General features: G+C 42.4%; 2 protein-coding genes and 1 long non-coding RNA gene across 4 annotated transcripts in view; 1 reads left to right on the top strand and 2 right to left on the bottom strand.

The window, feature by feature from the left end:
• Positions 1 to 6,012, bottom strand: part of gldc (glycine dehydrogenase (decarboxylating)) — a 34,261-nt gene extending 28,249 nt beyond the window's left edge. Inside the window, exons 1-3 of the mRNA XM_080738244.1 lie at positions 5,591 to 6,012; positions 5,334 to 5,412; positions 1,912 to 2,047 (exon numbers count right to left, since the gene is read on the bottom strand). Of these exons, the coding sequence (XP_080594370.1) occupies positions 1,912 to 2,047; positions 5,334 to 5,412; positions 5,591 to 5,911 (536 nt within the window). The 5' untranslated portion in view covers positions 5,912 to 6,012. The remainder of the gene's footprint in view (positions 1 to 1,911; positions 2,048 to 5,333; positions 5,413 to 5,590) is intronic.
• On the top strand, positions 4,947 to 6,144 carry LOC308295234. The gene is made up of 3 exons (XR_013962568.1): positions 4,947 to 5,121; positions 5,597 to 5,835; positions 6,008 to 6,144. It is a non-coding gene; the product is annotated as an uncharacterized lncRNA (long non-coding RNA).
• A 2,542-nt stretch (positions 6,145 to 8,686) lies between these two features.
• Positions 8,687 to 14,057, bottom strand: LOC308296092 (4-hydroxybenzoate polyprenyltransferase, mitochondrial-like). Of its 2 annotated transcripts, none has more exons than XM_080739214.1 (9): positions 13,968 to 14,057; positions 13,089 to 13,175; positions 12,347 to 12,678; positions 11,633 to 11,799; positions 11,175 to 11,296; positions 10,256 to 10,341; positions 10,019 to 10,152; positions 9,721 to 9,909; positions 8,687 to 8,996 (listed from the first exon to the last, which is right to left on the bottom strand). In XM_080739214.1, exons 2-9 carry the CDS (start codon positions 13,100 to 13,102, stop codon positions 8,841 to 8,843), a joined length of 1,200 nt encoding a protein of 399 aa, XP_080595340.1. In that variant the 5' UTR covers positions 13,103 to 13,175; positions 13,968 to 14,057; the 3' UTR covers positions 8,687 to 8,840. The 2 variants fall into 2 exon arrangements, with proteins under 2 accessions (XP_080595340.1, XP_080595339.1); XM_080739213.1 differs by having other exon boundaries at positions 13,925 to 14,051.

Here is a 14,057-nt window from a genome sequence, read left to right as displayed (position 1 = left end):
CACAATCATTTTGGCCAAATCGTCATAATCGTTTCCATTTTGAAAGATTTTCCTATATTTGTTAAAATAAAAAAATCGCCATCCAACGTGTTGTGAGCTAGTAGATCGTCTATTTCCACTATAGAGGGTATGCACGTCCACTGGGACCCGCCCCCCTAATCTAGACTGAGTGGCAAAACATTGAGCAGCATGGAGCACTGGAGTTTGGAAGCGCTAGTTGCAAATCACTCAATGGCCCTGCATACCACCTGTTTCTAATGTGCACATAATGCAGGAGGCAGCAGGATGGTGTGTTAGAAAACAAGTGCTTCCAAACTCTGACACTTGGAAAAATAATAACCTGCACAGAATGTCTTGATAGAAAGTAGCTCATAACATGCCTATGGTGGATTTTTATGAAACAAAAACTTTGCAGATAGAAAGAGGATAATTCAAGCTTTCAGTACAATCGCAATGTTGGTGAGTTAACTTTGTTTAATACAATCAGATAGGACTTTTCTGTTTGGATGTATGGGCTGTCAATGGCAGAAATTAGTTTTTTGCCACTCAGTAGGCGTGTTCCCACATAACTTCCAACAACAGTGATGTCACGCGCATACCCTCTATTGATGATCTTTTGTAAGTATAAAGTTGTCAAATATGTCAGTAATTTCTTTGTATATTTAGGTTATGTGTCATATCTGCCATGTGCAACTTCAAAGCCTAAAAGCCAAACAGAAATGTAATTGTCAACGACAAAAACATAATTAAATCGTTAATTGCAGTTATTTGAGTGACAATTAATACCACCCTAACCACAATGACAGAACATGGTGATGTTACAAACTAGGGCAGAGTCCAGACCCGTGGCTCTGTGGTTTTGTGCAGGAGGAGACTGTATTATTGTTATGTCTCTTCCAGGGCAGGAATTTCATGGAGGCCATGAAGGCCATGGCCGCCGTTGCCCCTCTGTTTGGCCTTGTGCCCCTCAAACCAATGGCATGACCTGAGGCCACAGTGGCCTTAATGCCCCAGCTGACTGTACCACTTTCTCCTCTGTCTCTTTCAGGTCAATATGTAGACAGTAGACACCGGTGTCTCTTTCTTGTCATGTAGACACCAGTGTCTTTTCTTGAGATTCTGAAATCTTAACTCCCCCGAGTCCCCATCTTTAAACCAATCCAGTGACTTTGATTCGTGCAGAGCTGAGCATGGATCAGATTGTAAATACTTAAACAATAAATAAATACTTCAACAAATTCTTTCAATGGACTAAAATCTTGTTTTATTTGATGGCCTTCCTGCCCTGGCATTTGGCCTTTGTGCCCTCAAAAGATGGACAACACCAAAGGCCAAGCGGCCTTGCCCCTAAAATGAAGAAATTGCAGGCCTGGTCTCTTCAAATGGATTTTGAATCAAAGTTGACTTTCCCCGAGGAACTTGAGCGAGACCTTGAGGGTTTGGTTTGAGTTTAATGGAAAGGGAGGCCTTGAGCGCAATTTCTACTTGGCGGCATTTTCTTCTGTTGCAGTTCCATTATTTTTGTCAAGTGACAAAGCATAAATTAGCCCTTAGTCAGAACGTGGCGTCGCAAGACTGGTGAGTCAGAGTGCCCCTCACAAGATCTCATTGCAAAGCCAGTCAATTCATTGTGAATTAAGTCACAAGATTCCTATTAAAGGCACGTTACTTGATAACGTTGCCAACTCGTTTCTTAATAAGTGGCATAGGCCTGTAAATGCACGTGCTGCACCAAGTTAATCTACTGTATACAGCATTAAGGCTCTTGATTCAGTGGTCAGTTTAGTGTGTGGGGGTTGATACATGTTAGCTATAGTTCTGCTGTGCTGGTTAATTAATGGTCAACACTGAATGGTCACTAATCTGGGAGGGGGAGTAGGGGTCTGTAGGGGTCACATAATGGCCACCTACCAGCCTGAGTTCTCCAACAGGTTCCTCTGGATGGGGGGTGGCACTGAACAGTTGTAGTAGCCCATGCCAATGTAGGACCTCCACAGTTTGTTCTTTGATGCAATCTTTTGGAGAGTTTCCAACACCTCATTCTCACCTGCAAAGATAACAATAAATATTACATATACACCTGCATTTGCACGTGCACACACACAAACACGCATGCGCGTCGCGCGCGCGTGTACACACACAGTACTTTCTTTAACTAAATTTTGGAAAGTACTAAAAATGTCCGATGGGGAAGCTTCTACATGTCCGAAGGGAAGCTTCTACATATTAGTCAGAGCAAGGGAAACTGGCCTTGTCATGACATCTAACAAATGAACAGCAACTCCTCTCCCATTTAAATCCACCGACTGCATGACTCCCACCCGATAGTAGGGCTCTGTCTGGCACGCGGCTGTGCAAAGCAATCATGCACACCTAATTTATGAAAACAAATCCAGAAAGTCCAACCACCCTCACGACAGACCTTTATTGTATGAATTCAATGATTTAGGGTCCTTGCTTGGCCCTCTGTGAAGACTTTTATGAATTCAAACCGCTTATATTACATACATATTCAGCATACATTGTGACATTTCCATGTCACATGCTTGACCTCAGAATCTTTCTCTTTATCTTGCTAGCAGTGACTGCCACAATATGGGTCTTTTCCTAATGGCTAGTTATTTAGCCTAATTCCCCAGTGCTGGAGGGGAGCACTGCCAATGCACACCCAGCCACTAGGATTCCTCTGCCCTGTCTTGGCTGCCTAGCAACACTGAGGAATGGACAATACCAGTGGTCTGAATCAAGAGCCTAAACTACTCCCGTTTTCAAAACAGAAAGATACTTCTTTTCACAGGCAGTAGGAAGGCAGCACCACTAGCCTACATACAGTGTCAGGGAGCATTCAATATGGCAAATGCCATTTTGGGTACTTTGCCTGCTGCGCAGTATTGTTTTTAACCACTTACGTCCTATATACAGAGCTTTGTCTAGCGAGAGTAGCGGACCTACAAGCTCAAAAAGCTCTGTGATATGATGTGTTCAGAGCTTGTAGTTCAGCGACTAATATAATTTCTTTATGGACGAAAATTGGTTGAAAGTAGTTAAAAAAAATTGAGAATTTAATGTCCACAAAACAAGTTCGAGGTGGGCTTCCCTAACTATGTGTGACTGTGTCACATGGGGAGGACGGTTTTCCCATGCGGTCCCACAGTTCCTGGAGTTCCAGGAGCTACATAAAAAAAACTGCCTGATTCAGAACCGTCCAGCACATCCATTGTTGAAGAGAGAATCCCTCGCTGGCTTTGCAAAGCGAAGCCCTCCAAAGCTGAACAAGCAGAAAAAAAAAGAAAAACACAGCACGGCATGGCATCCAGTTCGTTCCTTCAGCATGGCTTGTTACATTATGAGAGTGCCAGGAAGGGCACAGGACTACAGTAACTGGAGGAATGTAGGGCTGGGCTGCAACGAAATTTTCTTAGCGACCATTCTATTGATTAAATTTTAGATTAATCAAATTGTCCAGAAGCGATAATTTATACCACATTGTATACAGTGTCATGCAAATAATAGTTAAAATAGCCAATCTACAAGCTCACATGGCGTCGCAATGCAACACGTTTTAAGCTTGTAGATCAGCTATTACTGTATATTTTCAAGCTTTTCGCCGATGACCCAAAATGGGGATAGATTATTAATAGATTTTTCATTAAACAATCAATTCATTATAATTGATTAAATTGATTCGTTTGATTGTTGCAGTCCTAGGAGGTAGACAGCGACGCATGTAAAGTCACTCTGGCGGTCACTCTGTGACCTACTCAGTTATGCGTGGAATATGGAATAAGCTTCTGTCCAATGAATACATTGTTTTTATGTATTGGTATTTTGTATGAAATATTCATTTGTATTTAATGGAGGTTATAATTAGTATTAGTACACACTTTACTCCAGGTTTGACTGTGTTTAGTGTGTTATACAGCACGCAATAAATCGTTAAAACTGATAAGAGCACCTGCTGCATGTCTCTGATACAATTACAGGTATGTAGTTTTCTTTTGCACTACTTCTGAGCACAATAAAACACATCAGTGAGTGATTGCTACACGTTTCAAAGGTCTCACAATCCCCTCTTAAGGTCAATGTTATACAATAAAAACAGCGTTAAATCAGATTCTGAGGTGGCTCCATTGGGTTCCATTTGACATTTGAGAGCCCCTGCCTTAGAGTTACACTCACGACCAGGGGTTTTGTGAACCCCTATGGCCAGTGGTGGAAAAAGTACCCAAATGTTTTACCTAAATAAAAGTATCAATACTGCAATATATAAATACTCTGTCACAAGTAAAGGAATTCAAAATGTACTTGAGTAAAAGTACAAAGGTATTGGCATCAAAATGTACTTTAAGTACCAAAAGTAAAAGTAGCCAACTCATTATGCAGAATGCCCCATGCATTTCAAGTTTTCAAAAGTATAAAAAAATGTTTGAAAATAGCAGATCTACAAGCTCACAATGCGTTGCATCGCGGCACATTGTGAGCTTGTAGATCGGCTATTATCGGCTAACTATAATTGTACTATAATTGTACCAAAGTGTGAGACTGAATCTAAAGTGAGACAGAGTTGTAAATGTAAACCTATGCTATGTAGTAGCCTGCAATTTAAAATATGTATTCTTACTGAGCAAAATGTTTAAAATCATAATAGGGGGCACTTCAGTTGAACCTTGTGACACAAGGAGCTGCAAGTGCTAAGAAAAGGTTGAGAACTCTGGCTCCAAGAGGTCTGTTCAAAAATGAAAACCTGCATTCATTGTGCCAAAGCGTCAATTAACCATATTAGGAACCTCGTTCGACTGTGATGTAATGTGAACTGCTGGAACCAGATTGAACTGGACTTGGGACAGACATGGGAGAGGGGGAGAGAGAGAGAGAGAGAGTGAGAGAGAGACACTCAGAGAGAGAGAGCTGAGGCTGAACTTTACACTCCAGTAAGTTGCCATCCCATTAGCATCCGGCTCTTCCTCCCCACAGGAGATTGGTGGTGCTGAAAAACAACTCCAAATATGTTCAAAGGAAAGACTTAACGAGACGTGAGCGCACAATGGCACACAGCGCACAATGGAGGAGCTGCCTGCAAGGCTGCAACCTAGCCTACATTTCAACCATTCACCATCACAGGCTTGTGATTTTATACCATATTTATTTATACTATATTGTGATGATTTCAGGAACCGATAGATATTTTCAGGAACCGATATATATATAGCCTATATATATGAAAATAAATGTGGAAAAATATATATTAAATTAGGCAATTAGGAGAAACCTGACCAGACATGATGCTACTGTCAACGCACGTGCCATTATGGAAATAAATAAATGAAACTTACACACTGGGTCATCCATTTTCATACTTCTTTCCATACGGATGGAGGCTGGAAGTGTGTCTTCGATCAACTGGGCGATCGACTGAAACCAATGCATTTGTATATCAATAATAGACTAATAATAATAAAATAATAATAATAATAATAACATAATAATAATAGGCACTAAGGCAGTTTGCACAACACGTAGGCCTATAACAGAACCTATAAATAAATAAATGAATGTTTTAAAAGTCTTCAGTTTAATATCTTCTTCTTACCTCCAGTCCCAGCGCGTCCAGCATCTCCCTCTTCTCCCGCTCACCTGGGCCGATGTGCCTCTCGGCGAAGTCGTCGTGCCGGGGCAGGATCCTCTCGATCTGCCGGGAGGAGAGCGCCGCGGAGCTCCGGTGCAGACCCCGGCGGAAGGTCACTCTCAGTGGGCTCCTGGTGCCGCTGCTCTGGGGGGCTCTGGACGGCTGGAGGTTTGGTCCCCTGCCGCCGCAGGACCCCAAATGTCTGCAAGGTGCGTTGGGATTCAGCGACCTCCTGGTGGTGGTGGCGAGGAGGATGACCCCCCAGGACTTGGCACAGCTCTGCATCTTTTAATAATTTAAATAAATCTCCAAACAGGACGTAAAAGGAAATAAATCTCTCTCTTTTCTTTCTTCTCCCCCTCTTGCTTGCTGACTGCACAGAGTCCCTCCTGAGACAGAGAGAGGAGAGAGAGAGTGATGCGATGCCTCTTGTTCTGGACTCTGGAGGAGTTGTGTCTCACAGACAGTCTTCTGCCCACAACTACTTCAAACTGCCTTGGATTTTTTATGCACCACGGGAACGAGCCAATCCACGCGCGAAGCGCACGCGAGAGAGCCAATCGGCGCGCGAGCTTGCGGCGACGCGGTGGCGAGCCCCGCCACAGCTGAGCTGCTGGCTTTGATAACTTATTATTCTCTCACGTGCGCGCCTTGCACCCATATAAACCCGTTATAATAAGTAGCTTGCACCGCGTTCGCCTGATCGATGGTGTTTGATCCCATAAGGCCATAACCCGGAGGGACTTCTTTCTTGTTGTCTCTTTCTCTATGATTGGCTCAGTTCAGTGGGCCTGCTTGTTTTAGGCAGTGGTGGAAGAACTTCAAGTAGGCTACTTTAACAGTAGCAATAGGCCTACAATGTGGAAATACTCTGTTACAAGTAAAAGTCCGGCATTCAAAAATTGTAAATTGTAAGTGAAAGGCATCAACATAGGCCTACTTAGTACTTACAGTTACAGTTGGCTTGCCAAAAGTAGCAGGTAGGACAGCTCATTATTTATGCAGAATCAAAGGCCCATTCACATTATTAACTTGTGATTAACCTATTTGTATGAATTAGCTAAATCTTCGCCTACAATAGCCTATTTGCCTCTGGGATATAGGCCTATCAATCTTTGTTTGAATGGAACACTTATTTTATTTTTTGCATTAACCACTTGAACCCTTCCATCCCTATACTGGGGGACCATTAGCTGATTATAGACGATCTACAAGCTCACAACGCCTCGCACTGTGAGCTTGTAGATCTGCTATTTTCTGCAAAGAGGTTTGGTTTAGACTAGAGGGAAGAAAGAAAAACAAACAAACCAACATTAATTTACACAAAACTGATGATAGTGGTGTTAAAGAAGTCAATGAAGCTATACAATATCAATATTTAGTGGGTCCCCGCTTCATCTCTCTCTCAGATAAGGTGTCCTTGGCCTTATTTATCCCTGATTTACTGTGTGTACATACAGTATATGCAATAACATCATGATGAGATGGGTGATTTCACTGAGGTCAACATGGTGATGAGCTACGTTGAGACAATGAGCAATTATACAGTGACTCAACGTTGACCAGTGACCTTCACAACTTGAACTGTCAGGTTGTTGACAGCCTGGCTCTCTAATTCAGTGATTCCTAATTTCAAGGACACCCAGCTTTACAGATCCATCTAAAACAAATTGAATATTGTGTAAAAAAGCATGCAGATCATAACTGACTTCGGAAACTTCCCACTGGACTTCAAGCAACTCTGACCTCAGAAGGTTGACCTTTCTCTATTATAAATCCTTGTTTTCAGTGGTCTCGTGTAGTATTTTAACAAAAAGGTTTGGAATAATTCACTGCATGTGCAATGTATCTAGAATACATGAAAGTTTTACATTTTGAATATTACAGAATAAAATGTACTTTTACACTGTATATATATGCATTAGGCCGTCGAACCCCATTTGATATGTGTGGACTAAAAATAAATTGTACACGTCCATTCATTTCCTAACTATTGTTCCGGGGACCACTCTGTCGAGGACCTCGAACCCCATCCCATGTTGAGAGAAAAGAGCATCTTGACAGCACCTGCAAAATGCTTTTTTTGTAATACATAATGGACATAATGTCCATCACAAATGGCATTGAATGAATCTGAGGGGTAAACAAAAACTGTTGAGTAAGAGTGAATTCCTCTGTAGGCTGTTAGCTTTCATTTGTCCCTGACCCCTCCATGTAATAATCCTTTACTCAAAAGAAATGTTTTGATGGGGCACCCACCTTGCCCTAAATACCGATTTTGGAATGTTGTCAGGGGCAGCATTGTAGGCAGGGAAAGTGGGTGTGTGGAATACATTTGCATAATATAATGACAGATCACTTTCAGAGCAAATATGACAAAAAGGTTTAATTGTTTTCCAAAAAAGAAACATATTTTCCCAATATACTTGACAAAATAATTTAGTGTAAAGCATGAATTTAAAATGGTTCAATATCAACATCCTGCTCAGCACCAAAACATGTTGCGCAACAGCCTCCACCTCTAAACTTCTGCCTCGCTGGAGACACAAAACTTGAGAATCCGGGGCACCTTGTGGCCTACCGGTCCAGGCGCATACCATGTAGGCTCAGTGTAGCCTGACAGCGTGTTGCTGGTTCGAGTCACGATCCCAACTACCTTTGCTGCATCTGCATGTCACTCCCCATCTCTCCTCATTTCCTGTCATAAAAGCCCAAAAACATACTGTATATATTAAAAAAAAGAAGAAAAACACACACAGAGAATCCCCCCCAACCCATGCCTCTGCTTTTCTTTTTTCTTTTTAATATACGCCCCCTCTCATTCATTGTTATGGCCGGTGGGGAATGGGGATACAGTATGTTTTATCCCTGCTGGGCACATTTTTGTTCTGGAGTTGACCATACCTTTCAGATCTTGGTAGACAAACAGCACCACCTACTGTACCTACTGCTGACATACAGCATTTAAGTTGCAATATTGTCACTGTCTGGTTGGAAACTTTGTAAAGTCCAAAACTGTTACTTTTCAAGAAATGGGAAGAATAACCTGTTTTTGCCAGATACTCTTGTACGGCAAAGTATAGTGCATTAATTAAACAAAAAAAAAAGTTTGTTGAAGTGCCCAGCCAAGTTCGAGGTACCGTAGCCAGGAATTTTCCCCAGGTGTTGAGAGGGCGAGTGTTTTACCTCTGTCAACCGTCTCGAATGTCTTTTCTCACACATGTTGTAGTTTATCCTGTAATAAGGTGTCTCTTCTCTCTTTCCATAAATTGCCGGTGACGATTCCTAAAAACAAAAGCAGTCCAAGGTTTCTGTTGGAGACAAATTTCTTCCAGCAGTCCTCTGGCTTGTTGATGTCCAGTGTATAAATCTATACAAGAAAGAAGGAAATATCATGATAGTTAGCTCACTATAAACAGAACACTGTGTCTAATAGACACATTTTTAATAGTACTGTTGTCATTAACCACTTGAACCCAAGCATCCCTATTGTATTCCGTGTGGAACGTGCTGTGATATTGTAGAGAGATTTGGTGTAGTGAAACAAAAGCGTATTAAGTACAGATTAAACTCAGTTTTACTAAGCACTGTTTCCCAAATGGTGGGTTTCTTAATTTTTTAGTTTGGGTCCTGGTGCAACAATAACATTTCTCTTTAGGGTCACAGGCTGAATGCTCCCCGTCACAATGCTCCTAAGGTTATTAGATATTCTGCCATTTTATTTTGAATTGAATTCATAAAAACAAAATATTTTCCCATCCAGACTCAGTGAGGCTTCATGCCATGGATGCTTGAGCTGCTTCACCGACTGTACATAAATAGACACCGTTAAGTTGAACATACTAACCTGTTGCACATAGAATAAATACAATGTGAAGTTGTTTACAAAAAGTTAGGTACACTAGTAACAACTACTGGAAAAAATGCTGTTGGTGTATCCAATATACCAAACTTTATGCTCTCTTTGCTCTTTTGGCTTTTGCACTTAATTTCTTTTCACAAAATCTTTCTATGTCAGTATTATTATATCTTTTGTAACAATAAAGAACAACCTTGAACTTTAAATCATTTAGTAGTCTGGCATTAAGTCCCACCTGGCACATTAGGTGCAGGGCCACTGTGGAAAGTACCCCATAGTACGGTAGAGTCTGCTCTGCGTTCACCCCAGCCATGACCAGCCCTGACATCATGGCCACTGTGAAGCCGCTCAGCCACGGTTTGGTTTGATCCCCAAACCTCAGTGCTGTCGACTTCACTCCGATCCGGGCATCGTCATCTTTGTCCTAGTGGTCAACAAGAAGGAATATTTTCAGAATCGCGACACTGTGCTGCAAAGCCAAAGAGTAGTCACTGCGTGTGTGGTAAAAAATTAAAGGTGTTTCTGTTGCCTACCTGATGAGCGTATATGGTGTCATATATAAGCGTCCACATCACTCCAGAGAAATACAGAGGGAGACACACTGACCAGTCGCAGGAGCCCTGGACAGCAGACCAGCCCAACAGTGCTCCCCAGTTGAAGGTCAGACCTTAAAAAGGAAAACAGTGACACTCATTTAAGTGGCCAAGAGCCAAAATGAAGGGGGGGAAAAAAGCACTCGCACATCATCATTCACAAATCCATAAAGTTACCTAAAACAAGCTGCGGCCAGTATGTGATCCTCTTCATCAACGGATAGGTGACGACCAAAGACATCGAAGCAGCACCAAGTGCTATGCTGTCAACAACACATGACAAGTATTATGTCACACTAGCTAATTACAATAAGAGTAATACATTAAATTGAAATAAGATTTCCTCTCCTTTCCAAGTTGCCCCCACCCTCCCCCTGCCACAGCCCCCACTTTGAAAACCATAAAGTGGTATAAGGAGATATCCTCCGAGTGACATCTCGGACATATGGAAGGATAGCGTGAAAACCTATACTCGCCACCGGAGGCCTGTTGGGCAGAGTAATGAAAATGACAGTTTGATCTGTGTGTGTGAGTAAGAGAGACTGTTCTAGAGAGATTGATCCTATGTGACCTTGCCGCTTCAGGTTGTACTTGCACTTCCCAAGCCCCCCCTCACCAGCCCTACCCCTCCCATTTACAGCCACACAGCATCTCATTGGATGGCCATATCTCTCCCGCACAAGACAAACAAGGCACTGTTTTTTTTCATCACGGTCAAAACACAGACACACACCAACAATAGACAAACAAGAAAGAAGGAAACACAAAGAACAAATCAAACAATGGTGAAGTCACCAAATCAGGTAACATAAATTGAGACAATGTTCTAAGTTATTTACTAATGTTTTACCTGATGCTGTGTAAAACTCAGCTTGATCAAATGTGTCTCTCTTTACAGTACCATCTTGGAGAAGATGAGATGGGGCGAGAGGGGTTGGGAAGCACAGATCCTATTTAGAGAACCTTGCAACAATCGGTTTTCTAAGGTTTTTCCTTTTATCGCAACCAACTGTCTTCACCTAATAAATGTCAGACCTGATAAATACATAAAACATGTTGGTGTAAATATTCTGGTAATAATATAGGTATTGAGTACCTGTAATAATTAAGACACAGAAGAACTCCTAGTGCAAGAGACAGCTGGCCTCCAAGGAACACCAGAGCCTGTGTCTGCGAGATCTCCCCTGAGGCGATGGGACGTGTGGCGGTCCTGGACACCTGCCATGAAGATAAAAACACTGTCCCATTTTCCTTCACTGATAAACATATAAATAATAACAATAATAATAACCACCATATACTGTATATATAACAAGTTTTCAAACCAATCAGCGCCCCACTTGGTTTCTCTTAAAATGTTATCAAATAATATATATATTTTTTTGCCTATAATAAGTTAATAACACACCCAGAAGAGGGACGCCAGGGTTAACATTTCTTGATTGATATTAAAAAAAAGATTTCAATATGGTAAAAAAAGAAAAAAAGGCAAAAACGTATTGGGATAAGGGGTAAGGAATGGACGAAAATAGAGCCCAATGTGCCTTACAATACCTTCTTATCAATGTCTTTGTCCCACATGTCATTGATGGTGCAGCCTGCCCCTCTCATCAGCAGAGCCCCCGTGCCGAACAGGGTCAGCATCCCCAGGTGGGGCAGGCATCCTGGGTCTGCAGCCAGACCGATGCTCCATGTGCACGGCAGGTACAGGAGCCACGTCCCTACGACACAGACCACAAGAGCACATTTCAGTGAGACGCCCCTGAGTCAACTTCGCTGACTTCAAAATCCTCTCTTATAAAACTGTCTCCAAATAGAAGTAGGTGGATATGTAGCTCACTAACCATCCGCTGCGCCCGCTGAAAGCCTGCGTACCCTCTCTTCTGGTCCAAAAATCACAGATACAGTTTCGCTACTCACCAAAACAAAGGCGGCTTTTGGGAGTTGAAAGCCTACTTTCCTTAGTGGAAGCACTCGGAGCCCCCCACCTCACTTCTAAAATACACCTTTTGGTCAGAAATGAAACTATTTCACGAAAAAATTACCTAGTCCACAGAGTGCTTCCACTAAGGAAAGAAGGCTTTCAACTCCCAAAAGCCATCTTAGTTTTGGTGTGTAGCAAAACTGTCTTTTTTATTTTTGGACCTGACAAGAGGCTGTGTAGGCTTTCTGCGGGTGCAGCGGATGGTTAGTGACATAGCGCTAAGGAGAACTCCTTCTAACGCTATGGACCAAAGCTAGTGGATATGGAAGTATGGATGTACAAACCAATAGGCTTGTCGAGTCTCATTAGCCGAAGGTACGGCCGGACAGCTGCTGGTGCCAAGTTCACCAAGTTCATCGCTGGAGCCGACAGACTGAAGGGTCTTTTACCGTGACCTGCGGTAAAAGACTCCAGTTTGACTGATGACGGGCGAGAGACTGCCAAGAGGCTGCTGAAACCTCTCGGCGGTGTGCTGCTCGGAGCAAAGTCAAGGCTCCGGCCGCTCCTTCCGTCCTTCTGGAGGAGCGTGCAGCCGGAGAGAGCAGACAGGTGTCCGTAGCAGGTGCCATGGTGACGTGCTCTTCTGCAGGAATTCAACGTGAACTGCCAGGTCAACCTAGCAGTAGGGATGGGACGATAATCGTTATTATCGTTTATCGTGATAAAAAAACACAATAATCCTATCGTGGAGTTTTATCATGAAATTATCCTCTGTCATGCATGGGATCAATTCACCTTTTACTTGCTGAGCTGCATATCTGAATAACGTAGGCCTACTTGATACAGCATTTTTTTTCACTCTCTACCAAATCTCCTTGACAAAAAATAATAGATCTACAAGCACACAACGCTGCGACACGTTGTGAGCTTGTAGATCTGCTATGTTTTGGCAAACGTTCCACCCCAGCATAATGGATGTTGGGGATGGGGATATTTTGATTATCGCGATAATATTGAAAATTGCAATTTCTTTGGTCACACAATCAGTGACATGAAAATGAAATGTTCATATCGTCCCATCCCTACCTAGCAGGAAGCATGATGATGGCGTATCTCTCTCTCGCTCTCTCTCCGTCCGATATCGGGCCTAAATCTTTCACAACCTTTACACATCTGAAAGAAAATAAAAATAAAAGAACAATTCCCTGACTCACACGTCCAATGCTTTTCCACTCGCCATGAATGTTTTTCCTACAATATGCATTTCTTTTGTGCTGCCACTGGCTGCCAGCTGAGCGGAACAGCTACACAAAAAGAGAGGCGTTTGTGTGTGTGAGCTGTTTGTGTGTGAATAGTGTGTTTAGCCTGGTCGTGTGTGTCCAACACAGTGGTGTATGGTGTAACCTGTGTAGGCAGCTTTGTCAATAAGCTTCTACATGATGAATAGCTGATCACAATATTGTTGTGACAACTTGTGAACATTTCTCAATTATTAGAATGTATTGTATGTATTTTGCCTATAATTACATACCAGTAACCAAAATAGGGGTGTTCTGTTGCAGTGGTTGTTTAAGTGATTTCCAGGGACACTGTTGGTTCCTTTAGGGGGGTCTAAATGGACCCATGCGAGTCTGTAACTCTGGAAGTAAGTATACAAATGGAACCAAATTAACCTGTCTGGTTTTATTTGTACACTGCCAGAGAGTTAAGTTGAGACCTTGAAATGTGAAAGTGAGAAACACTGCTCTGTTGGAGTTGAAAGGCATGATAATATGCCAGAAAGGTCATTCTCACTCTGTCTCAAGTCATTAACATCGGTGATCCTATTCATATATTGCGCATGCTAGTTCATTTGAATAGAATATACAATTGATAACAACTGTCCCGCTATTGGGTGAGTAAAAAGTAAAAACAACACGTACTGTGAATAGAAGTGAAGGATGACAGAGCTTCCATAATACACACCAGAAGGATGAGGCTCTCTATCGGTGCAGCGATGTGGTGCGTCCGGGTGGAAACAAACAGCATCCGGAACTGGAGTTGGGACCATAGACC

This window comes from Nannobrachium achirus (assembly GCF_963921795.1).
Source record: "Nannobrachium achirus genome assembly, chromosome: 12".
Classification (NCBI taxonomy): domain Eukaryota; kingdom Metazoa; phylum Chordata; class Actinopteri; order Myctophiformes; family Myctophidae; genus Nannobrachium; species Nannobrachium achirus.
This window is presented reverse-complemented; position numbering and strand designations above follow the sequence as displayed.

What these genes read in the sequence shown, in the direction of transcription:
- LOC308296092 (XM_080739214.1), bottom strand. An exon ending in GAGACTCGACAAGCCTATTG is followed by an intron (nt 11,800 to 12,346) that starts GTTTGTACATCC and finishes TCTGTGTCGTAG; the next exon opens with GGACGTGGCTCCTGTACCTG. An exon ending in CTGTGTCTTAATTATTACAG is followed by an intron (nt 10,342 to 11,174) that starts GTACTCAATACC and finishes TGTTGTTGACAG; the next exon opens with CATAGCACTTGGTGCTGCTT.